This window comes from Paroedura picta, chromosome 1 (genome assembly GCF_049243985.1).
Source record: "Paroedura picta isolate Pp20150507F chromosome 1, Ppicta_v3.0, whole genome shotgun sequence".
In the NCBI taxonomy this organism is placed as follows: Eukaryota; Metazoa; Chordata; class Lepidosauria; order Squamata; family Gekkonidae; genus Paroedura; species Paroedura picta.
Genome location: NC_135369.1, coordinates 143,954,402 through 143,980,144, shown reverse-complemented (window position 1 = coordinate 143,980,144; position 25,743 = coordinate 143,954,402). Strand labels below are relative to the sequence as shown.

The window sequence follows — 25,743 nt, the reverse complement described above, 5'->3', positions numbered from 1 at the left end:
TCACATGATCAAACAAACAGTGTGGTGGTTGGTGTCTGCTACCGACCGCCTGACCAACGAGAGGATGTGGATGCTGCACTTTGTGAGCAGCTTGAGAAAATATCCAAGTGGCAGGATCTTGTCATCATGGGTGACTCCAATTTCCCAGATGTGTGCTGGGAAACAAACTGTGCGAAGCGTCCTCAGTCATGCAAGTTTCTGACCTGCCTGGCTGACAATTTCATTTATCAAATGGTAGATGAACCAACAAGAGGTTCAGCCATACTGGACTTAATACTGATAAACAGGCAAGACTTGGTGGATGAGGTGAAGGAGGTGGGGACCCTAGGGAGAAGTGACCATGTCCTCATAGAATTCTTTTTGAGATGGGGAGCCAAGGAAGCTTGTAGCCAGATGCGGATGTTGGATTTTCATAGGGCAAACTTTAATAAACTCAGAGACATGATGAGTGTCATACCATGGACAAGAATGCTGGAAGGGAAGGGAGCATATGAAGGGTGGGCGCTACTCAAACAAGAGCTATTGCATGCTCAATCAATGACTATCCCAGAAAGACAAAAACACTGCAGGAACTCTAAGAAGCCTATTTGGATGAACAGAGAACTTCAAGAGTAACTAAGAAAGAAAAGGAAAATGTTCAGGAAATGGAGGGAAGGACAGAGCTCTAAAGAAGAGTACTTACAGGTTACTAGGCACTGTAGATCAATCATCAGAAAGGCCAAAGCCGAGAGTGAGCTAAGTTTGGCCAGGGAAGCCCATTGTAACAAGAACAGATTTTTCAGTTATGTGAGGAGCACACGTAAAGTAAAAAAGGCAATAGGCCCACTGTTGGGTGCGGATGGACAAACTCTAACGGAAGATGCAGAGAAAGCAGAAAGGCTTAGTGCCTATTTTACATCTGTTTTTCCCCACAGGTCAGAGGGTTTAGGCACATCTAGAGATGGCAGTAACCAAAGGATAGTGTCTGGGTGGCAGGTTAACATGGATAGAGAGGTTGTTGAGAGGCATTTAGCTGCACTGGATGAGTTGAAATCCCCTGGTCCGGATGAAATGCACCCGAGAGTGCTCAAAGAACTTTCTAGAGAACTTGCACAGCCCTTGTCCATCATCCTCGGGACCTCTTTAAGGGCTGGAGATGTCCCGGAGGACTGGAAGAGAGCAAACGTTATTCCGATCTTCAAAAAAGGGAGGAAGGATGACCTGGGAAACTACAGACCAGTGAGTCTGACCTCTGTTGTGGGGAAGATAATGGAGCAGATCTGCAAAGGGAACGATCTACAAACATTTGGAGGACAATTTGGTGATCCAAGGAAGTCAGCATGGATTTGTCTCCAACAGGTCCTGTCAGACCAACCTGGTTTCCTTTTTTGACCAAGTAACAGGTTTGCTGGATCGTGGACATTCGGTTGATGTCGTTTACTTGGATTTTAGTAAAGCTTTTGATACGGTTCCCCATGATGTTCTGATGGATAAATTGAAGGACTGCAATCTGGATTTTCAGATAGTTAGGTGGATAGGGAATTGGTTAGAGAACCGCACTCAAAGAGTTGTTGTCAATGGTGTTTCATCAGATTGGAGAGAGGTGAGTAGCGGGGTACCTCAGGGCTCGGTGCTCAGCCCAGTACTTTTTAACATATTTATTAATGATCTAGATCAGTGGTCCCCAACCCACGGGCCGCGGCCCGGTGCCGGGCCGCGAAGGCCTTGGCGCCGGGCCGCGGCTCCCTCTCCCCGCCGGCCCCGCAGTAAAAAACTTCCCGGGCCGCAAGCTTGCGGCCCGGGAAGCTTCTTACTGAGGGAGGGGAGGGAGAGAAAATCAGGGCCGCCCTGCCGGTCCCCAACCTCAAAAAGGTTGGGGACCACTGAACTAGATGAGGGAGGGACTAGTCATCAAGTTTGCAGATGACACCAAATTGGGAGGACTGGCAAATACTCCAGAAGACAGACACAAAGTTCAACAAGATCTGAACACAATGGAAAAATGGGCAAATGAGAACAAGATGCAATTTAATAAAGATAAGTGTAAAGTTCTGCATCTAGGTCAGAAAAATGAAAAGCATGCCTACTGGATGGGGTATACGCTTCTAGGTAACACTGTGTGTGAACGAGACCTTGGGGTACTTGTGGATTGTAAACTAAACATGAGCAGGCAGTGTGATGCAGCGGTAAAAAAGGTGAAGTCCTTCAATTTATCCATCAGAACATCATGGGGAACCTTATCAAAAGCTTTACTAAAATCCAAGTAAACGACATCAACCGAATGTCTACGATCCAGCAAATCTGTTACTTGGTCAAAAAAGGAAACTAGGTTGGTCTGACAGGACCTGCTGGAGACAAATCCATGCTGACTTCCTTGGAGCACCAAATTGTCCTCCAGATGTTTGCAGATCGCTCTCTTTAATATCTGCTCCATTATCTTCCCCACAACAGAGGTCAGACTCACTACTTTGCAAATAAAATCTTGTCATTCCTCCGCAACCAACCTCTGACACTTAATACAGAAAATGAACTATAAGCCTCTTGGCCACCTCTGAAGGAGTGTTTCAGATTTATTGAGCATGCTGATGTTGACAGACTGCTAGCTTCATTAAGGGCAGCCAATGAGAAGGTAGGAGGGTCGTTTTGGGAGATAAACCATCCCATCTCAAATCTTGCTTTTTGGGGGAAGGTGAATGGAAGGGCTGCTATGGACCAAGTTTTGGATAAAGCTTCAGTTCTGGATCTGTGGGCCACTTGAAACTGAACCCTTCAAAGACAGAGGTCTTCTGACTCTGGAGGACAGGACCAGACCAGGAAGTGTGCCTTCCATATTAGAGTGCAGCTTACCATGGCACAGATGGTCAGGAACCTGAGAGTGATTTTTGATGCCTCCTTAATGGACGCTCAAGTCAAAAAGGTAACACAGCTGGCGTTTTTTCGCCTACACCAAGCAAAGCTACTACCTTCCTATCTGCCCCCAGAACACCTAGCCACAACAGTCACCTACAGGCTGATTTATTGTAAATTACTCTATGCAGGCTCTACTCTGGAAACTACAATTGGTCAAAAATACAGCTGCCCAGGTTCTCACATAGACACTGTGGAGAACCCATGTAAGACTAGTCTTGCATCAGCTGCGCTGGCTCACAGTTGAATTCCAGATTTGGTTGAAGGTTTTGGTACTTACTTCAAGGCCTTGGAGGACCGCCTTTCCAAATACATTCCCCAAGACTACTACATTCAGCCAGTGACAACTTGCTGCGGATCCTTGGCCCCAAAGAAATATGTCTGGCCTCAAGGACAAGCTCCCCAAAGAAACCAGGGCCCTGATGGAGCTTGCTAAGTTCTGCAGGGCCTGTAAGACAGAGCTCTTCCACCATGCCTTTGGTTAAGGCTAGGGAACATACTAGAACAACAAAATCAGGCCTTCCTGCCCCCCTCCCCAATCACCACCACTTAATTGTAACACTGATAAGCCAGAACATGCCATCATCGCAGCTGAGTAGTAGCAATTGCCAATACTTTAATTACATTACCATTGTTTTATTTTTTTGTTATGTATTGATTGTGGAAATTGGATTTTTGTTCACCGCCCTGAGCTGGTGACCCTGAGAGACAGAAGTATATAAATCAAACATCAAACAGTAAATAAATAAAACACGGTCCCTTTAACATTTAAATGCCTTTTATAAGCTGCGGTGGTGGCACAAGTCAACTATGAAGGCATTTAAAGGGCTTGCAGTCGCTTGAAATGCCTTCTCCAAGATGAAAGTTCACTCTGAAGCCATTTAAAGGGACTGAGAACTCTTTAAATTCACTTTAACTGCAGTTATCTGGAGGTTCCCAAAAGCCTGAATATTTTCAGTCTTGGCCATTTTGGATTGCCAAATAAATATTTTAAAATATATCTGGCTGAAATAATTCATGTAGTTTTCTGTCTGAGGTTCCTAAATGTCTGATTTAGGAAGGAATAAGCATTTTTCTGCAGTGGTATAAAAACAGTCTGTGGACCCAGTGCATTCTTTCCTCCCTCCATCACTCCCATTTAAGGTAGACAATAAATTTTTAAGTAGATAATCTAGTATCATATTTTTTTAAAAAAATCACAAACCTGTATCTGATGGATTGAGAATGTTAAATAAGATATTCTTTTAGTGCTAATTGTGTATTTGGGTGACAGACCTTCATGCATATAAATGCTGCTTAAACAAGCCATTCAAATCCCCAGGCTTCCATTTTGTAAATAAACTGAACAACCATACCTGCATCAGCTGATCAATAAGCCTGACAGTTACCCAAATGAGTAGTCAATATTTACTAAGTTTAGCTTTTAGTCTTAGATAGGTGATAGGGTAAAACAGTTTTCCCAACTTTTAATTGACTCTTCAGCAGAAACCTTTAACAACTTTCTTGGTAAAATATTTTATGTGTGGATATGGATGAATACCAGTTTCTGTGTTAATTTTATTCTTCCTTCTAAAGTCTAATATGCAATATATCTGAGCAGTAATTTGGTAGCAAGCCAAACTGAAGAGCTGTGATTTAATTGTTCAAAATGAAGCTAGAGGAAAACGCAGTCATATGTTCAGTATTTTGATACTTTAAACAAAACTTTCCATATTCTTTAAGCTTCCCTTTCTGTTCTAATGACAACCTAATGATCCCCTAGTCAAATGGGAGTGTAAATCCTTAGCAGATTCCTTTTTTTAACAGGTACAATTAAGATTAATAAAGTATGTTTACATAAATGAGAGGTAGCATCCAGTACAATGAAAGTCCTATGGGAATTAGTCACTATAAAACAAAGTGAACTGTGTAGTAGGCTAATATTAACTAGTAAGATAGCACTGATGCCATGGTTTTATATATTTTGTTAGTAATAAAGGGCTGAAAGTCATTTTGAAGAGTATTTCAGATAAGGAACCTTCAGTGGGAGTAATAGCTTTTTAATGCATGCTTATTGAAGTAAGTGGTACGAAAAGGGCATATGAGCTGTCAGGAAGAATATCTGCAGGCCTATGGAAAATTTACACAAAATAGCTAACATTACTTTCTTGCCTTGAGGGAGTTCTGATATGTTTAGGCAATCATTTTAAAACTTTATTGCCATCAAGGCAATAAAGTGAATGAATCCAATTAGTTTATATAAAAATTACAGTTCAAACCTAATAGAAGCAAAACAAGGTTTTATTCGGTAATTATGGACACTTAAGCAAGCTTTTTGCTAATGTTTCCTGGTGACACTGATTTTTTTTAAGTTTTGATAAAGATTTTTATAGTGGTTTGTAGCTTGAATTATTTATTAGAAGCAAAATCAAAAGGTGTGAGAATCTAGATTTTGTACTTAGGTTGAGCAGATTTCATTCTGTTGCTCATGCAACAAATAATCACTAATGTGACTTTTAAAGTTAATAAACATGGGGAAATACGCCAATGGGAAAACAACAAAGTGTGCTTGACATATTCTAAGAGGTGATGGGTTTGGTAGAACAACATATTCCGATTTAAAATATGTCAGATTGTCCACCAGGGATTTGCCCTAGTCTGTATACATAGTTCAAACAATATTTATTTACGCTGTCCATAGAGACCAGCCAGGTCCATTTGACACAATGTGTAAGCATTGTCTGCCTCAGCACTGAGCAACATCCAGATGTTAAGCACCAGAGGTTCAGCCATACTGGACTTAATACTGACCAACAGGCAAGAGTTGGTGGATGAGGTGAAGGAGGTGGGAACCCTAGGGGGAAGTGACCATGTCCTCATAGAATTCCTTTTGAGATGGGGAGCCAAGGAAGCTTGTAGCCAGACGCGGATGTTGGATTTTCGTAGGGCAAACTTTAATAAACTCAGAGACATGATGAGTGTCATACCATGGACGAGAATGCTCGAAGGGAAGGGAGCATGTGAAGGGTGGGCGCTACTCAAACAAGAGCTATTGCATGCTCAATCAATGACTATTCCAGAAATACGAAAACACTGCAGGAGCTCTAAGAAGCCTATTTGGATGAACAGAGAACTTCAAGAGGAACTAAGAAAGAAAAGGAAAATGTTCAGGAAATGGAGGGAAGGACAGAGCTCTAAAGAAGAGTACCTACAGGTTACTAGGCACTGTAGATCAATCATCAGAAAGGCCAAAGCTGAGAGTGAGCTAAGATTGGCCAGGGAAGCCCATTGTAACAAGAAAAGATTTTTCAGTTACGTGAGGAGCAAACGTAAAGTAAAGGAGGCAATAGGCCCGCTGTTGGGTGCGGATGGACAAACTCTAACGAAAGATGCAGAGAAAGCAGAAAGGCTTAGTGCCTATTTTACATCTGTTTTTTCCCACAGGTCAAAGTGTTTAGGCACATCTAGAGATGGCTGTAGCCAAAGGATAGTGTCTGGGTGGCAGGTTAACATGGATAGAGAGGTGGTCGAGAGGCATTTAGCTGCACTGGATGAGTTCAAATCCCCTGGTCCAGATGAAATGCACCCGAGAGTACTCAAAGAACTTTCCAGAGAACTTGCACAGCCCTTGTCCATCATCTTCGGAACCTCTTTAAGGACTGGAGATGTCCCGGAGGACTGGAAAAGAGCAAACGTTATTCCGATCTTCAAAAAAGGGAGGAAGGATGACCCGGGAAACTACAGACCAGTGAGTCTGACCTCTGTTGTGGGGAAGATAATGGAGCAGATATTAAAGGGAGCTATCTGCAAACATCTGGAGGACAATTTGGTGATCCAAGGAAGTCAGCATGGATTTGTCTCCAACAGGTCCTGCCAGACCAACCTAGTTTCCTTTTTTGACCAAGTAACAGGTTTGCTGGATCGGGGAAATTTGGTTGATGTCATTTACTTGGATTTTAGTAAAGCTTTTGACAAGGTTCCCCATGATGTTCTGATGGATAAGTTGAAGGACTGCAATCTGGATTTTCAGATCGTTAGGTGGATAGGGAATTGGTTAGAGAACCGCACTCAAAGAGTTGTTGTCAATGGTGTTTCATCAGACTGGAGAGAGGTGAGTAGCGGGGTACCTCAGGGTTCGGTGCTCGGCCCGGTACTTTTTAACATATTTATTAATGATCTAGATGAGGGGGTGGAGGGACTACTCATCAAGTTTGCAGATGACACCAAATTGGGAGGACTGGCAAATATTCCGGAAGATAGAGACAGAGTTCAACGAGATCTGAACACAATGGAAAAATGGGCAAATGAGAACAAGATGCAATTTAATAAAGATAAGTGTAAAGTTCTGCATCTGGGTCAGAAAAATGAAAAGCATGCCTACTGGATGGGGGATACGCTTCTAGGTAGCACTGTGTGTGAACGAGACCTTGGGGTACTTGTGGATTGTAAACTAAACATGAGCAGGCAGTGTGATGCAGCGGTAAAAAAGGCAAATGCCATTTTGGGCTGTATCAACAGAGGCATCACATCAAAATCACAAGATGTCATAGTCCCATTGTATACGGCACTGGTCAGACCACACCTGGAGTACTGTGTGCAGTTCTGGAGGCCTCACTTCAAGAAGGACATCGATAAAATTGAAAGGGTACAGAGGAGAGCGACGAAGATGATCTGGGGCCAAGGGACCAAGCCCTATGAAGATAGGTTGAGGGACTTGGGAATGTTCAGCCTGGAGAAAAGGAGGTTGAGAGGGGACATGATAGCCCTCTTTAAGTATTTGAAAGGTTGTCACTTGGAGGAGGGCAGGATGCTGTTTCTGCTGGCTGCAGAGGAAAGGACACGCAGTAATGGGTTTAAACTTCACGTACAACGATATAGGCTAGATATCTGGAAAAAGTTTTTCTCAGTCAGAGTCGTTCAGCAGTGGAATAGGCTGCCTAAGGAGGTGGTGAGTGCCCCCTCACTGGAAGTCTTCAAGCAAAGGTTGGATACACACTTTTCTTGGATGCTTTAGGATGCTTAGGGCTAATCCTGCGTTGAGCAGGGGGTTGGACTAGATGGCCTGTATGGCCCCTTCCAACTCTATGATTCTATGATTCTACTATATTTTTTGTACTTTAAACCTGGCTCAAATTTACTATTTCATGTGAAGAGTGTCTTGGATCAATGTATGCTTCTTGCAAGCAGCTTTAAATGTTACCTGTGGTGTTGGCAACAAAGGACACACTAAACTATGTAGAAATGAAATCTGCTTTGACAATAGTCATGACTTTTGCATCTGTGAAACAGTGTGAGACTTAACACTGTCAGATTTCTCTATATGCTTCTCCCAGTAGAATCATAGACTGAGAGAGTTGGAAGGCATCTCCAGGGTCAACTAGTTCCATCCCTTCACAATGCAGGAACTCAAAGTGACCCCAATTTCATGCCCAAATGAGCCTCCCCCCCAAAAAAAACAACAACAATATGCACACCAAAAATCTCCAGAATCCCGCCTGGCCTGGAGGAAATTCACCTACCATACCACAGTGGTGATCAGCAATTCCCTGGGTATGCAAGGAAGGGCCACATCCCTTCCTGCCCACCCACTTACAATCTGAACTATACTCTCTAGCCTTAGCCTGTCAAATTTCTTAATAGTGAAGCTTCAGGAGTCAAAAGAAAATAGGGGTAGAATATGCATCAGTTAGTATCTACAATACAGTACTGTTGTTTGTGTGCTTAGCTTTATATGTCTCCATTAGTTATTGGATGAAACTTCAATTGAAGGAAATAATCAAATAATTTGAAGCACATTTCTAAATCTTTTTCTAAAGCTTCTTTGTAACATCATATAGCAGACACTTTGAGCGGATGTGAAGGAACTACTTTCAGTTTAAATTACACTGCGAAGCTGTATAAATTATTTGTATCTATGCTGCAGATATGGGAGTAATGAAGACCGTATTAATTTGAATTAGAAATGTGTTCTACATTGGTGGTCCCCAACCACCGGGCTGCCGCTCCCTCTCCCCGCTGCCCCCCCCCCCCCCCGCAGTAAGAAACTTCCCAGTCCGCAAGCAAATCGGACACAAAAGCGGCCGATTAGCTTGCGGCCCAGCAAGCTTCTTTTTGTGGGAGGGGGGGGAGAGGGAAGCAGGGCCACGCATGGTACATGCACGCATGTGCACGCATGAGGCATGCGCGGCCGGGCAATCGCCCTCCCCACAGCAGCCGGTCCGCAGCCTTAAAAAGGTTGCGGACCACTGTTCTACATGACTCTGTAAGGTTTAACATTATTTCTGACTTGATACAAAAATATTTGAATACCTTAAAAAGGGCTTGTATCAATTCAAGGCAGACTGACATGACTCGTGACAACACAAATAGCACTTGCTCTGATTTGCTGAAAAGTAAGATGACCCCGAATATAAGACAAGAGGTTAAATCTAAATGCAGATGCCCTGGAATTTAAGACAATCTTTCCTAAGAATCATCACAATATATAAGAATCAACACAATATATTTATTGAATAGTGATCAACAAGCAGGGATCTATGAGAAACTCATAGGGAAATTCCCCCATTGGTCACTGCTTAGTGGTCTGGCTTATGATACCCCCCAAGCCATCTTTCTGTACCTTTTCCTCTCACTACCACCTTTCTGCTCTGCCTGTCTACCCCCCCCCCCAATACACACATATATACATGGTGCTCCACTCCCCTCCCTTGCTGCTCTCCCAGTCTACTGTCTCCACCCTCACTGCTGTCCCTTCCTACACTGCCAGAGCAACATGCCTACTTCCTCCAGTGATACAAGCAACACAGCATCTTCCGCCTTATTGCTGACTCTACTTCATCATCACTGGGGCCACTGCCAAAGCCAGGTGGCTCTCCACAGGCTCTGGTCCCTGTTCTGCTTCCAGCCTCCTCACAGCTGCATCAGCATCTTCCCCACTATCACTGAAGACACTGCCAGATGGCCCTCCAGGGCTCCCCCCCCCCCAGTGCCAAAGTTGCCCCGTCAATTGTTAGGTTGACCCTCCATGGCTGCAGCTACTGTAAACCTCCCCATTTCCTCCCAAAGTTACCAGAACCACCTCTAATAAAGCCAATCATTTTTTCATGGCTGCTGGGCCCACTATGGCTGCCAGCCTTCTAGCCTCCAGCCTACCTCCCCTCATCATCACTGTCAGGCTCCTTGCCCTTCCACTGTTACTGCTGCCCCACCCCCCAGCCTCACAAATTCTTTCACCAACTCACTTAACTGGGTGCTGAAAGAGAACATAGGTGTATTCACAGACAGTGCTGTAGTTTGGCGGGGGGGGGGGGGAGATTTAACCACCCTTCACATGTACACATAATTTTTACAATGTACAATTTTTTCTGCAAATCCGGGGCTTTGAATAAAAATACCCGTTCTGTCTGTATGAACCCAATCCACAGATTTAGATATTCACTGATTGACCCACACTTGAGAAATATGTACACACACACACTCAACAATATAAATGAGAAGAAAATAATTACTTAACTTTTTAGATCTCTTGTTATTGTAACTCTTCATGAGTAGAATTGAATCATGCTATTTCACATTTTAAAAGACAAGAAACTGCCTTTTAATCCCCCCACCCTTGAACTGAAACAACCAGACAAAGGCTGATAAATACTGACCACTGGCAATGTGGTTCTAAACAGGATTATACCCTTTTAAGTGGGTTTAGAAGGGTATAATTCTCCACTGTTAAGCTGCCTCATCCCCACCCCAGCCACAACGCTTTCTTTAAACAAGGAGGTCACATTTTTCCAGGAGACAGTTCTACCACCAATCCAGCAGGGACATCTTTATCCTTCCCTTTCTAACATGTCCACAAACTCAGAACAGCCGTACCAAATGTTGTGTGAAATTGCTGTAAAACCTGTGGGTTTTGATCTTTTGTCCTGGAAAAATAGGAACCTGAATTACTAGGCAATTCCTGCTTGGGAGCACAAAGGAAGAAGCAAAAGTTGGTCTGGTGTAAAATTCGGAGCCAGAAACATGTCAGTGCTAATAGAAGAGAAAATCCATCTCCACTGCTTACCATTTGCCAGGCAAGGAACTGCAATTTTCAAAGCTGGCAAGTCCGCCAAACTTCTCCTTTCTCCCATTTAAATTCCAGGCTCTCCTTGTTTTCAGTGTCATTCCTGTCTTCTGGTTAATGAGCTTATGCACTTTCTGCAGTCCAGGTACACACAGAATCACTTTTCACAACAACTGTCCATTGTTTCTGCACATCACCACTCAGCATTTGGAAGCCAGCCCTTCATTTTTACAAAAGCCAAAACCACTAAACCTAGTGAATTCTGAATTTGCCATGACTTTTGCATGTGTCCTATGAATGAAAACTCTTGCTAGACAAAATGATAAATTTTGCCTTACTGATTCTAGATAAAGAAGTTATAACATGCATAGAGTAGAGCAATAATTCTGTGCTGAACTACATGTCAAGTTAAAACAGTTATCTTCCATGTAGGAATTTTCTAATCTTTTTGATTAAAAAAATTAAATTGATTGGTGTTAGTATTTCCTAGCCTATTCTGTACAGATATAAGACCCAGTACAGATATAATGTTGACTTGATTACAAACCCATAGTTGCTGGTTGTGAGTGCCCTTTGGACTTGTAACATGGTCATCTTTTTGTCTAAATTGAAAAGCACCAGGATGTTTTGCTTTTTCCTCACATGAAAGATACTCATCAGATTTTCTTAATGTTACCAGTGTATATCAGCAGATAGGGGGGTACATACATGCCATTCGCACATGCACCCCCAACACTGGACCTTTCTGGGTCCTGAACTTTTGTATACACAGAATACAGATTGATGTGGCATTCTCCTACAAATCGAGAGGTTAACTTTTATTAACTACAAACTGAATGCTGCTATATGTTAAATAAACAATGACAGTGAGACAGAAAGTATAAGACACAATTGGCAATGAAAACATTTGACAAGTCAAAATACTTCAAATATCTATTTTAGTAAGTCTTACTTCAACAATTACTAAAATCTTTAATAATTTAGAAGCCAAATAGTGTGTCTCATCCATGGGAGAATTGTGTAGATATATGCATCTCTTTGAGGAATGTTGAGATAAGGAAGGCTAAATCAGAAAGAGAAGGAAAGATAATGCACGGAGGAAGCTTGAGAGGGAGAGTTATGCTGGAGACATGGACAAATAAGGGGGCAGGTGCCAGAACCCTGAGAATGGGGGGGGGGGGTCGGAAGAAGAGCCAGGGGAGAGACAAAAAGAGGCTCCATGGCCAGAGTCATGAGACGTGTCAGAGCAGTTAGGAAAAATAGTGTGGGCATCATGGGCCACAGTGAGAGAGAAGAGTAAGAAAATGGGAGACGTTAGCTCATAGCTACCAATTGTGAAAACTGCTCACTGTCTCCTTATCACTGGAGGTGGGTTAGGTGGAAAAAACCTGACCTGAGACATGCAGCGGAAAGCTAGATTTTATAAACTCTGTGTGGGGTGGGGGTAGGGGACTCTGTGACCATTCTCGCCTTCAAATTAAATTATTGTGTTTGCAAGTTTCAGGACAGAGGAAACTTATTCCCTTGGTTAATATTTGTTTGGGACAAAGCTAGCCTTATTAATTCAAAAGATGATTGCATGCTTGCTTACGAATGTGTCTGGACTCAGGAGATGAGTTTTTGCACTTATAATAAAATCAAAGTGAAGACTAATATGCTTTCTGTTGATGTGTTAGGAATTGTCTTAAAATCTCTATTTGTGTTTCTTGTCACAAACGCTGACTGTGACCTGAATCTAAGATGATCTAAGTCTGGATTGTTTGTTTCTAGGATGAGCATTCTTGCAAAGGGGGCCTGGAAACTTTGCTTTACCCTTGGACCTCTTTTTGTTTGTTCCTTTGTTTTTTTTGTAGTTATTTCTTCTGTGTCTGATCAAGCTGCTTCTTCCCCTTAGCCTTCTGGCATTTGTTCTCTGGGTATGTAAGTAGGGGTCACTTTAAGCAGTGTTCCAGGGAAGAGGCAAGTGTTTACAAACTAATTAGCATTTATGTAGCACATATCTCATTGCTGAATGTGCTCCATCAAGATCATCATAACTATTATTTTTAGTGTGTGCAAGGTGATGCACATTGGAACATAGAGTCATAAGAATCATCTTGGTTAATGTGTTCTGCACTACTTCCAGCTCTGCAGTACTATTTTTGAGATCTGAAGACGCAGTCTTTATGCAGTATTCTAAATAAGGCCACAGATCTATGCAAAGGCATTACAGTATTGGCCATTTTATTTTAGTCCCTGAGTTGACATTTCATTGAGCTTTGCACTACAAATCCAAGATCTTTTCCTTCCAGTTTCTGTCGGTTTATTTTCTATATAAGCAGTTATTTAAAGGGACAATGTTTTGTTCCACTGTACATTACCTTGCTCTTACTTACATTGAATGTTACAGATGATAATCTTTGTAAAGTACACTAAACAATTAGAAATGTGTTCTATAAATGCTAAATAGTTTTTAAAAACTTGCTCCAAGAGGGGTACAAGCAGCATATTTTATGATCTCTCTCCGCCTCCCCCTTTGCTTCTGTATGCTCTTGGAAACATTAAGAATCTGATGACTCTTTGAACTAAAAATTGAGTCTGAGGCAAGTCACTTATTTGTGATATTTAATTTTTTTGATTATCTGGGATGTTAATGGAAAGTCTTTAGTTAAAACTGCTTGTTTGTTTTAAAATAAAGCCCGAGAAGAAAGAAGATCAGCAACTGGAGCTTAAAACAGGTCCCAAGAAAATTCCAGATGCTACTGTTGATCTTTTAGGACTTGGTGAGTAGTAAGTTATCTTAGTATTAACTTGCATAAAATTACTCCAGCAGTAGTTACACTACAATAAATGTAACAGTTAGATGTTTCATATGCTGGCAAGTATCATTGGTTAAACTCTAAAATAGTCTTGTAGTGTGCTGATTTACTTAGAAAAGAATTGAAGGGGATCTGTTCCTGTCAGTGCTGTCTTTACTAAACTGTAAGTAATGAGCTCCTTAGGGATGGGAAAACTATCAAAGTGATTTTCAAAGCATTTGTGGACTATGACACCATGCTTTTTAAAAGCTAGGCTTGCCTTATTATATTTCTCCAAAGCCGACAGCTCTCTAATGTCAATGTGAACATTGTGCAGTTTCTGTTGAATGCCTCTGCTTCTACCCAGGGATCTAAGGAACTGTGCAATCAGTTCTGCATACCCAAGGGAGCTTTGGACTTGGGTTGCTCAAACAGCGGTTCCTTTTGCCACATGGAAGCTGAGGAGCTTCAGAGTAGGTTGAGAGATGCAATGATGTTTCTTTTGTCAAAAGAGAGAGAGAAAGAACATTTACTGGATGAATGAATGTGAGTCCTTGAGCATGCCTTGTTGCTTTATAACCACTTCTTCATCTGTACAGGATGATTATGTCTTATTAAATCTCTGGGGTTTCCTTATATTGGCATTTTAAGAGTATCTTATACTTAATATTGAATCCCTCAGAATCCCAATGTGCTTAGCCAGTCTTTCAGGGGCCTAGTTCTGATCAAAATGAATTAATATTGTTCCTTAACCATAGTTTAGAACAGGGGTACCCAACCACTGAGCACAGGGTTGGGTGTCAATCACAAAATGGCTGCTGTTGGAGCCAACACCAACCACAAAGTGTCAGCAAGTTAAATTATACATAACTGCAATAGTATACAACATTTCAGGCCGGAGATCTGCTTAATAGAATGCCTTTTTAAATGAACATTCTGCATTGAGATATTTTCTTCAATACACATAGGTTAACTTAAGTCATGCCATGAAGATTCTTGTGATATTGTGGCAGCTGCTTCCAGAGCACTATATTTAAAGATCTGCGCAGTCAGTTGGGTCCCTTAGATATTGACACCTTGTGCTTGCACATCTCACCAAAATTTGAGAAATGTTTTCTGCGAAGTGAAGGTGTCAGTTGCATCCATAGTTCCAACTATCCTTGGGAGGAGGGCCCCACAGTTACTTGTGTAGCACAAGTAACAACGCCAGTTGTGCTCTACTGGGCTCCACAAGCCCTTAAACTGGACCTGGTGCTATGGGCCCCACAAATCCTTAAACCAGGTTTGCAGGTGCCACGTTGGGGACCTCTGATCTCGAACATGAAACCTGATCACGGGAACATGGCTGTCTGGGTACAAATTTGATCTGAAATTGACTTTCATTTCTTTTATGTACAAATATCACTTTATATGAACATTTAAAATAATCTAATGCTGCTGTACATTTCAGCCCTTTCTGTGCAGTTATAACGCTTGAGTAGGGGATTATCTTTTTCTTTCAGCAATAGTTGGGCTTTGACTAAATCTTGACATTTATTTATTGCATTTGTATACTACCCTCGTAAGAGCCTCTTGTGGCGCAGAGTGGTAAGGCAGCCATCTGAAAGCTTTGCCCATGAGGCTGGGAGTTCAATCCCAGCAGCCGGTTCAAGGTTGACTCAGCCTTCCATCCTTCCGAGGTCGGTAAAATGAGTACCCAGCTTGCTGGGGGGTAAACGGTAATGACTGGGGAAGGCACTGGCAAACCACCCCGTATTGAGACTGCCATGAAAACGCTAGAGGGCGTCACCCCAAGGGTCAGACATGACTCGGTGCTTGCACAGGGGATACCTTTACCTTTACCTTTTATACTACCCTCTCCAGAAGCTCAGGGCGATTCATATGAAATGTAAAGGAACTATACATCAAACTCAGTTTTTTTATATTGAATAGAAACAATGGCAGTGGTAATGACAAGAATAACAGTTCAACAGAACAACCATTAAACAGGTTCATGGTTGGAGTCAGGTGCATGGATTCCTGGGAGGAAGGTTCAGGGGTCTAGTGAGTATTGTTGGTCCCAGTCAAACTCACCCGAATGCCTGGCGGAAGAGTTCCCTTTTGCAGACCCTGCAGAACTGTTTTAGTTCTGTTAGGCCCTGATCTTCTCTGGGAGCTCATTCCACCAGGTGGGGACCAGGACAGAGAAGGCTCCAGCCTTGGTTGAGGTCAAGCGGGATTCCTTGGGGACAGGGATCATTAGCCAGTTGAAGGTGGTGGAGAACAACACTCTTTGTGGGGTGTAGGCAGAAAAGTGGTCCCTCAAATACACTGAGCCCCGACCACATATGGCCTTGAAGGTGATTACCAGAACCTTTAGCCTGATTCAAAATTTGACTGCAGTTGTTGGAGGATGGGCTGGATATAGGACCTCCATGCTGTTGCTGTAAGGACCCTGGTCACTGTATTTTGGGCCAGCTATAGTCTCTGGATCATGATTAAGGGCAGGCAGCATAGAGCAAATTGCAGAAGTCCAGTCTAGAGGTGACCATTGCATGGATCAGGTATTCCAAGGCGAAGTAGGGTGCTAGTAGTTTGGCTTGGTGAAGGTGGTAGAATGCCAGACTCCTGTGACCTGGGCCTCCATTGAGAGGGAAGCATCCAGGATCACGCCCTGGTAGAGTGAGCCACTGATAGCTGCACATCATCCAGATTGGGTAGACATACTTCCTCACATGGTCCCATCCTGCTCAGTCTTAGGACCTCCGTCTTTGAAGGATAGAGCTTTAGACGACTCTGCTTGAGCCATTTCATTACTGCTTCCATTACTGAATGGCTGATGCTTCTGGGGGAGAGTCAGGGTGGACATCCATCAGGAGGAAGAGATGGGTGTCATCGGCATATTGAAGACATCCCAGCTTGAACCTCTGTACCAGATGGGCAAGTGGACACATAAAGATATTAAATAGAATTGTAGAGTGGACCACTCCTTGAGGGACTCAGCAAGTGAGTTGTCGGTGGCTTAATGATCTCTCACCTATTGCTACCCTCTGTCCACGACCCTGGCCAAAAAAACATTATTAAATTTACACCTTAGGGTTAGCTTACATTGGAAAAGCAGATCCAGCCTTCGGGCATGGGGTGGCAGGGATACCCCAGTACATGGATTGGATCTGACAAAGCAAATCAATATGAATGACTGTAATTTTTTTGTCATATGTTGATTGTGTATATGTGTGTATATAATTATATATATACACACCCACTATATGATGAATACTGCTTTTGATGTTGCAAAGTCCTGTGACAAAGACTGAAGTCTGAACTACCACTGTGGAAATCAGATGCCAATAAATGAGTCTTATGTAGGGTTAAGGTTGCATATTTTATTGTGCTATCCTATTGATGGAAATGCAGGAATCTTTCAAGTTTCATACAATCTTTGGTGATGTGGTATTGATTTAGTCAGCATATCTCCTTACAACAAATGTGATGCTCTGAAAGAATAGTAGTTGACTCATAGTAGTTGACTCAAATAAATAAATTCACATTTGTCTAAAACACCTGCTGTAAATGACCTGTCAGTTGACTTGGTAATATATAATCATCAACAATATATCTGATTATGAACCTTGCCCCATCTACAGATAGAGAAGGGAATTTTTTTTCCTGCCCACTTGAGGGGACTCCCTAGGACTGTAGATAAATCTGAAAACTTACCTAAAATGGAGGGGGGGATATTAATCCCACACAGAAGCAAACCTTTCTGTGCTTGCGCAGAACCATTGCCAGCACTAGAGCCATCATCACTACCTGTTCTCAGCAACCTCTAAGGTGATGAGTCAGCAGTACTGCATGGGAGGTTGGGGGAACTGGCAATGACACGACAGGGCAGTCAGAACCCCCAACAGCAATGTCACTGCTGCATGACCTGCATCCACTTGCCATTATGGTACCCTGCTGCAGCCATATAAGGGGGAGCAACAGCATTGTTGGTGAGTCTTCAGGAGGAAGGGTAAAGGGGTGAAAGAGAAGGTGACTGTTGGAGTGCGGGAGAGAGAAAGAAGGTTCCGGCTAGCATGGGGGGAGAGAGAAAGAAACAATGACAGGGAGAGGTATGGCTGCTTCCATAAATTCCTTAAAGGATTCCACTTGTGTGTATCTAGATGGCTGTCACAAAACCTACAAGAGATGAAGTTACATTATTATGCACTATGATGGGTATGGTAGCATTATATAACGTGGTAATCTGAATGTGAGATATCTGATCAAAGAAATTAGGTCAAGCAGACCAAAGTATTAAGGGTACTGATCCACAAACATTGAGTAATGTAGAGCACTGTCAAAAGAATGACCAACCCATATTTTGATATAGGCCATTCTGTTTCCAGTATCTAATTGTTCCTTCAAAAATCAGATTGAACAGATGTGTGCATATTTGAAGTAAGATGAATGGCCGCCATCCTCCTCCTTTCCTAGCCACTTCATATTGACACTTGGCAAGAGTAAATTTAAATCATGAACTGTGCTTTTGAATGTTCTGACCAGCAGTGGATTTGATCTTAGAGGCACATTTTTCTCTTTGAATCTGAAGTATCACCTATCTACCAGAATTTAACTATCACCGATCTCTCATAATTTAGCTTTCATCTTTTAAGTAACTCACTTATTTACATGCTGTAACTTCAGCATTCTGAAATCCAGCAGTTATTTTCTGTTGAATATAAGATGTGTCCTTTACTCTTAGTGAGACTATAATAATTTTTAGTGCCATTTTATAGTCTATTTTTTTGTAAGGGAATAAAACCTGCATGCCTGAGATGTTAATTATGCTACAGTTTGAAATTTTGTATCATTATGCCTGTGTCTATTATATTTTTTGTATGTGTAATTTTTTTTTTGTTACAATGGCTGGAGTGCTGAAGAGCCATGAATGGTAGGAAGATGAAAGACGAGCTCTTTGCCACCACCCCTTGTTGCTTCCCCAAACACTGCAGCTGAGAGTCGGAGGACCCTTGGGAGTGCTGTGAGGGGCTGCAGCTGATGGGGAGAGTTCAGCAAAGTTTCCCTCCAGCCTTGTGTGAATTCTTACTTGAATGGAACAGGTGCATGCATAAGGAAGAGAACTGTTCCTCCTTCTGCTTCAGGCTCCTCAAGCCATGTCATCATAGAATATTGCCTGATGCTCAAGAGCAGTTTTTCAGGAAACTTGTAAGACTCTACTTGAGAAGGGCAAGGCAGCAAAAAATGTGTTTGCAATTTTGAGTATTCACACCAGTTACTGCTACTCCTTGCAGTAACAAAGGTAGATATGGAAACCTCCATCTGATGCAAACCTCCATTTCCCAAAGCAGCCTTTGTTTTTGCTGTTGAGAAGCCCCTGAAACATTATTCAGGCTTCAAGGAACCCCAGAAGTTGCATATGGTTGGGAAGCATAGCTATGTATACACCCACCTGGGGCCTCTCCCCTTCCCACCCTCCCTCCAGGCCCATCATTAGCCAGTTTGGAAGGGGTGGGTGGGTCAACATGACCATATATGGTCATATCACCTGATAAATTAATTCACCCATTTGGGAAATCTTTCCAGAGACATCAAGAAACCCCAGGGTTTCACAAAACCCTGGTTGAGACTGATTATGCAGAGCAGCGGCTGTGTCAGGCTGCTGCCGGTTGATGGCAACGGGGTAGTATGCCCCGCCGCATCCAGAGAACGCACAGGGGAAGGACTCCCCTGGCACATGCAGATTGCCCTGACGTTGTGCATACGCATGCTCAATGCCAGGGCTGAGAGGGCCCACCGCGCTGCACAGCAGCAGCAGAGGAATGGAGGGCATGCCCTCTGGCCATCATGGGGGTGGGAGAATGCCCTGGTCAGCTCTGCAGCTCTGTGAAGCTTATAGGAGCGTTTGGTGTCCCTGCAGGGACGCTGTCAGTTGGGGATGGAGCTGGGCGCAAAGGCTGGCCCAGTAGTGCCGTGGATGGTGACCGTGGCTTCACGGGGAACATGGAGATATCTGCATTCCTTTACTGCAGGCTATCCAGGTCCCTGATCTGGCCCAGGGCCAGGGTAGCGTCGGTGTCATGCACAATTGGGGATTAGCCCTGCTGCCCTGCTATCACCACCCTGGACTACTCCTCCCATGTATAATTGGTCCCATAGTGTAATGTCACTGATACCTTTTTAATCTGAGTGTACATCGATATTCTGAAAGGCACCGTTTTCGTGTCCCAAGTTGGTTAAAAAGAGGTCTCTATGGGAACATTATTTACTTGTAAATGATAGTTTTTTACATTCTTGAATGTTTGCATATTTCTTCTTTTGCCACAAAGCGTGGCAGCAAGAGAGGCAGTATCAGGTACTGCAAGGCTGAAGGCACTCGGGCTATTATGATGTCCTGCTGTTCTTTACCTCTTGTTAAGAAACCCAGAATGTAGACCATCCTGAGGATTTAGAGGGTCAAGAAGCTACCAGCACAATTTGGAGAAACAGTAATATTCCGTTCCATATTAAAAATCAGGAATTGGCACAGGGCAGCCTGTAGTCACTAGTTCTCTCACTGAGAAACCAAGTCTTATCTGTAGGTCTTATGAAAGCCCTAAATCTTATTCTCTCCAAAGGGAAGGGCAGAATACTGGAGAATGAATCTTAGTTATTATGAGAGTCATGCTTGAAATAACAAAAGCGCAGGTCTTACAAAATAGATATGATTTATATGGCTATGATGTGTTTGTTTGTTTTTTCCCTGCACATTTCTGAATTCTGCGCCACAGTGAGGTGTTAATCTTTGTGGGTTAATAAGTATATAAATTGTGGCACAGTTACAGTTGCTATGGGAACCACAACTTTGATTGCCTGACTTTAGTGTAGAATCCCCAGTGTATTGTTGCAGTAGTGCCTCTGCATTTACTATCATAACAAGAGAAGAATGAAGTTAGCAGACGCCTGAACAAATACCCTTGTGACTCTTGGAATGTGCTGCTCATTTGCACTGAAGGGCTTATTATTATTCATAGTGAACGTGTCTCATAAAGGCTTTATTCTGTACGTGTAAAAATGCTTCAGTTGAATCAAATAATGTGATCATGTACAAATTCAAAATGGGTTCTCGTTCTCTAAATAGCTCTATTTTCTAGCTACTTAAACTAGAAATATTTATATTTACATTTGTTAAAGCTAGAAATGAGTCAAAATTCATAGAACATGTCATTCTGTATATTTTGTTTTGTTTTTCGAATTCCCTGAAGCTACAAATAATGAAAGTTGTAGATCTTTAAAACATCTATACTGCACCAGCTCTCCTTCCTAATCCATAATATGGCAACTTTGTCCGATATGCTTTGATTTTAATTCTTCAAAGACACCAACACATTTATATGTCAACACGTGAACTGTTGTGTATCATATAATATTGCAACATATTAAGAATTCCTTGTTATTAGCAGTATAAGTATAGGGAAACTTTAAAACAAAGTCCCTGTTTTATTTCAAATGTTTGCTGTCAGCCAGCTAGTGTCTTACGGCAAACGACCACCTAGTTCTTTGGATTCAAATAAGTAGCTGTGTTGGTCTGAAGTAGCACAATAAAATAAGAGTCCAGTAGCACCTTTAAGACCAACAAAGATTTATTCAAGGCGTGAGCTTTCGAGTGGTCTGACAAAGGGTGCTTGCACTCAAAAGCTCACGCCTTGAATAAATCTTTGTTGGTCTTAAAGGTGCTACTGGACTCTTATTTTATTGTTCTAGTTCTTTTGACTATAAAATGCTAGAAAAACCAAATGGCCATCTTGGTAGTGTAGCAAATAACAGAAGTAGTAAAGTTTTATTGCATTAGTCCTTGGGTACGAATTACAAGGTTTGAATTAGAGTAAACGCTACTTTTTTAAGTTTAAAATTCTACTTAGTACATAAATTGAACATAATTTCAATTTACATAATTCTAGCTGTGAGGGCAAAGAGCACTAGTCTATTAGAAACATAAAAGATCAGAAAACAGAAACATTCAATTCTCAAATTTTGTTGTGGCTCAGGCAATTTGATCCCACCTGAGTGTTACAAAGTATTTTTTTGATTGATGGGTTCCTGTTTATCGAGATTCTTCACTTAAATTAACAGCACTGGTACCTCAGGAATGGACAACCAGTATTATTCTCATCCATAAAAAGGGAGGTAGAAATTATCTTCGGAACTATGGACAAAATTGGCCTTCTACTCATAGCTTTGAAATTGTACAGCAAGTGTTTGAAACTTAAATTAGAGCAGGGTATTGAAGATAATAATGTATTATGTCCTTGCTAATTAGGCGTCAAACAAGAGCACTCAACGATTGAACATTGTCAGATCTTGTACTGTTGTCTTCATCGGCTGTGAAAGGCCCCACAAAAGCACTTTACATAGCCTTTGTAGACCTAGTGGCAGCATTTGATTCACTGGATAGGAATAGGCTTTGGCAGAAACTTTAGGAGCTTTGAGGCACGTCTAGTTCATTTGATGACAACTTCATTTAAATACCACCATAAGACTTAAGGCAGGTACCTCAGGCTCATTGAAAAATGAAACATCAGTTCAAAGAAGTGTGAAATGTGGCTGTGTGCTATTCCCCAGTTGTTTAATCAGTATAACAATTATAGTCACCAAGCTGGAGGATTCTGAATTTATATCTGCCTCTGTTGGCCATACAAAGGTGTTGATCCTGCTTTATGCCAACAACATGGTGCCGATTTCTTTGACCACATTATTTGGAAGAAACTCCTGGGCAAATTGGGATTATTCTGCAAGGAGGAGGGGTTAAGTATACATGATGCAAGGTGATGGAATTTGGGCAAATAACAGTATTAAATAGTATCTTTCTTTTGCAGTTCCTTCATTATGTTTATTTATTTAGTTATTATTTCAGCTCTTATACCGCCCCTATTGAAAATAGCTGTTTCAGGGCAGCATGGATCTAAAACATTGGTTACACAGAGAAAACAGTAAAATATATTAATATTAATAGCTGAAAATTGACATGTTAAGTGCAGATAAACAAAATACCAGCATTGATGTGTGTTAGACTCTGGTTGATGGTACAGTAATATGAAGCAGTGGTGGATGAGAGAGGCCAAATCAGCTGTTTTAGGTGTACTTTCTGCTGGCCTCAACCATAAGCCTGATGGAAGAGCTCCATTTTGCAGGACCCTCCATTTTGCAGGATCTCAAGAGCTTGTTCCACCAGGAGGGGGACAGGGGAGAGAAGACCCTAACTCTGATTGAGGACAAGCATATTTTATTGGGGCCAGAGACCCTCAGCCAGTTGGTGATGGTTGACTATAATGCTCTTAAGGGAATGTATTCAAAAAGGTGGTCTCTCAGATATGCATATGGCCTTGAAAATTAGCACCAGAATCATGAACCAGATCCAGAACTCAGCCAAGAGCCAGTGCAGCTGCCACTGGACTGATCTTATGTAGGCTTTTTACAGTGTTCGTGTGAGAACCTGGTATCTGCATTCTGGACCAGCTGTAACTTCTGGAGCACAGTCAAGGAAAGACCCTCATAGAGCAAGTTGCAGTAATCAAGCCTGGAGGTGACTGCCACAGGGATCGCTGTGGCTTATTTTACACTTATTCTTCCATGCTCATTAAAAGCTTAATTATAAACTTTCACAAGTATCTTGCGTGAAAGAAGGATGAAAGCAATTTGATTATCTTTCCTTGTGAAGGGAAGACATGAAAGAGAGGGCAAGCAAATTGTTGATTTTTCCCCAGTGATTTTTTTCCCCAGTGAGATTGAAAATTGCAGAAATGCCATGCACAAGGATCAAATGTTTGCATTCATCAAGTTGAAACACACTTGGGATTTTGCCTTCCCAAGTGTGAGGGGGTAGGAGAATGTATTCCTGGGCTGTTTGCCCTTAGTTCTGTTAGTGAGACTGTTATCTTGATATAGCCACTGTATCTGCTTTTGCAAAGCAGTGATCCTGTGATTTTTTTTGGAAGTACTTGGCCATCTGTGTGGACAGAAATAAATTTTGCTTCTAACAAGGAGACTATGACATCAACTTCTTATCCCACCACACCACTGGCTTTATATATTATTAGGCTTTATAAAACACAAAATTACGATGTCTAACTTCTTCTACCTGGAGACCAATAAGTACCAGAGGAAAATATTTTTTCCAGTAAAATAGTTCATGCAGCACAACCACTTGCTGAACTTATTCAGAATAATACAGACGTTCAGTAACATGCAGTATGCAACTAGTATATTTTATTATTTTGTATTAGAGATTTTTATACAGATTAAAAAGGGGGGAGGGAGAGGTACAAACAAGAGAAAAGAAAAAATAGAACAAACAACAAATTCATTACAATAATTTTTTGAGTCTAGCCAACCAGATCATAAACTATGGTCTATATATCAAATGTATCAATTTTTACCAAGATTACTTTTTAGGATTGTAATCAAAATTGATTCTATATTTGCTTCTTTTAATTTCTAAAAACCACAAGTCATTCCATCATTTTTTTTCTTTTCTGCAAGACATCAATAAGAAAAATCGTATCTAATTATTCATTTGAGGACAGTAATAACAGATATATAAATACACTGACACACAGGACACGGTAAGAGTATGATCTTATCCTTGCCACAGATTTACCAAGTGGCCTCAGGCAAACCATTTCCTCTCAGACCCCCATCTGTAACTGGGGGTAATACTGGCCTAATTTACAAGACAGCTGTAAGTATGTGATAATATATCTGGACACTGAAAGTGCTGTACAACTGCAAGTGTTAAGTGTGCTTCAGGAGGAATTTCTCAGACGTGGGGTTGAAGAGTTCACAGAAGTTACTGAACTGTATGAAACAGAAAAGGGAGATCTGGTGTAACTTAGCCTTCTGTCCTGGATTCAGAGCTCTCAACAATAATAGGCATAGTTTTGGGGGTTGAGTGGGTGATGAATTGTCAATATTGAGCTGATTTAAGAAAAATGCCTATAAGACTTAAACAATAGATTAAACAATGCTGAAATTAAAATCCACCACAGACTCAAAAGGACAGTGAAATATATTTCACTTTTATTTCATATCTGAGGTAAGTCCCAATGGAGTGTATTCTAGTATTGGGCAATAAACCATGGATAGTAAGAGCTTGATGGTCAAAAAAGAAACTAGTTTTGGAATGTTTCATAAATTGCTTTCATATTATTTGAAGGAAGATGTTGGTAATCTGCTATTTCTATTTCTGAAGATATTCTGCTGCTGTTTGACAAGCTGTAACAGTCCTGTAGAACTGTGTGACTATGAAACCAGCTAAGAAACCATTTATGGCTGACTTTAGGCTGTTTTAATATGTTCAAATCTTGCTAATTACATTGGCTTGTTTTGCTTTTTAAATTACAGAAAGCTGGCAGAATACTAGAGGAACTATGATACCAAGTGTTTTAAACACTTGGCAAGTTCTGTCAACTCAGAATGCCTTTAAGCACTGGCAGTGTAATTGGCTTGTTGTATATATGATTTGCAGTTATTAAAATATGATGTAACACTTTTCATTCTAAAATGCTGTCATTTAAGATGGCCCTGCTGATTCTGCTGTTACAAATGGAAACATCCCTACCCCTGTCACAGCTCTGAATGATGACCTCGATATATTTGGCCCAATGATCTCCAATCCCTTACCAGCTTCTTCTGTACCTTCTTCCCAGGTAAGCAGAAAAATGACTACTTAAACGTAACCCTAGTCTTCCTCAGTGGTTCCCTATCCAAGTGCCAATTGTGGCTGACCCTGTTTAATTTACAAGCTTGTGTGAAATCAGGGCTATATTGTAAATATTTAGGTAGGAATTTGTCTCTTTTCTTTCTTTTGGCAGTGCTTCATTTTAAGCACTATAGAAATCTTACTCTACTCGTGGTTGAACAATAGAATGTTAATAGTTGATGGTATTTTAATACTTGATCACTTAATATCTACAACATCAATAAATTAATAGCATTTTAATAGTACTTCCATATCATCTCACATCACTGTAGTTTTCAGTGGAGGCAGCTCAACTGTAGCTTTACCTAGGATGGGAACAGTAA

The 25,743-nt window shown here is 41.6% G+C and overlaps 1 protein-coding gene across 3 annotated transcripts in view; it reads left to right on the top strand.

Moving 5' to 3' along the window:
• The window catches only part of SMAP1 (small ArfGAP 1), an 81,904-nt gene that overhangs the window by 43,472 nt on the left and 12,689 nt on the right, over positions 1 to 25,743 (top strand). For all 3 annotated transcript variants that reach the window (XM_077307303.1, XM_077307314.1, XM_077307323.1), the window contains 2 exons: positions 13,602 to 13,686; positions 25,237 to 25,367. In XM_077307303.1, coding sequence (XP_077163418.1) covers positions 13,602 to 13,686; positions 25,237 to 25,367 — 216 coding nt within the window. The remainder of the gene's footprint in view (positions 1 to 13,601; positions 13,687 to 25,236; positions 25,368 to 25,743) is intronic.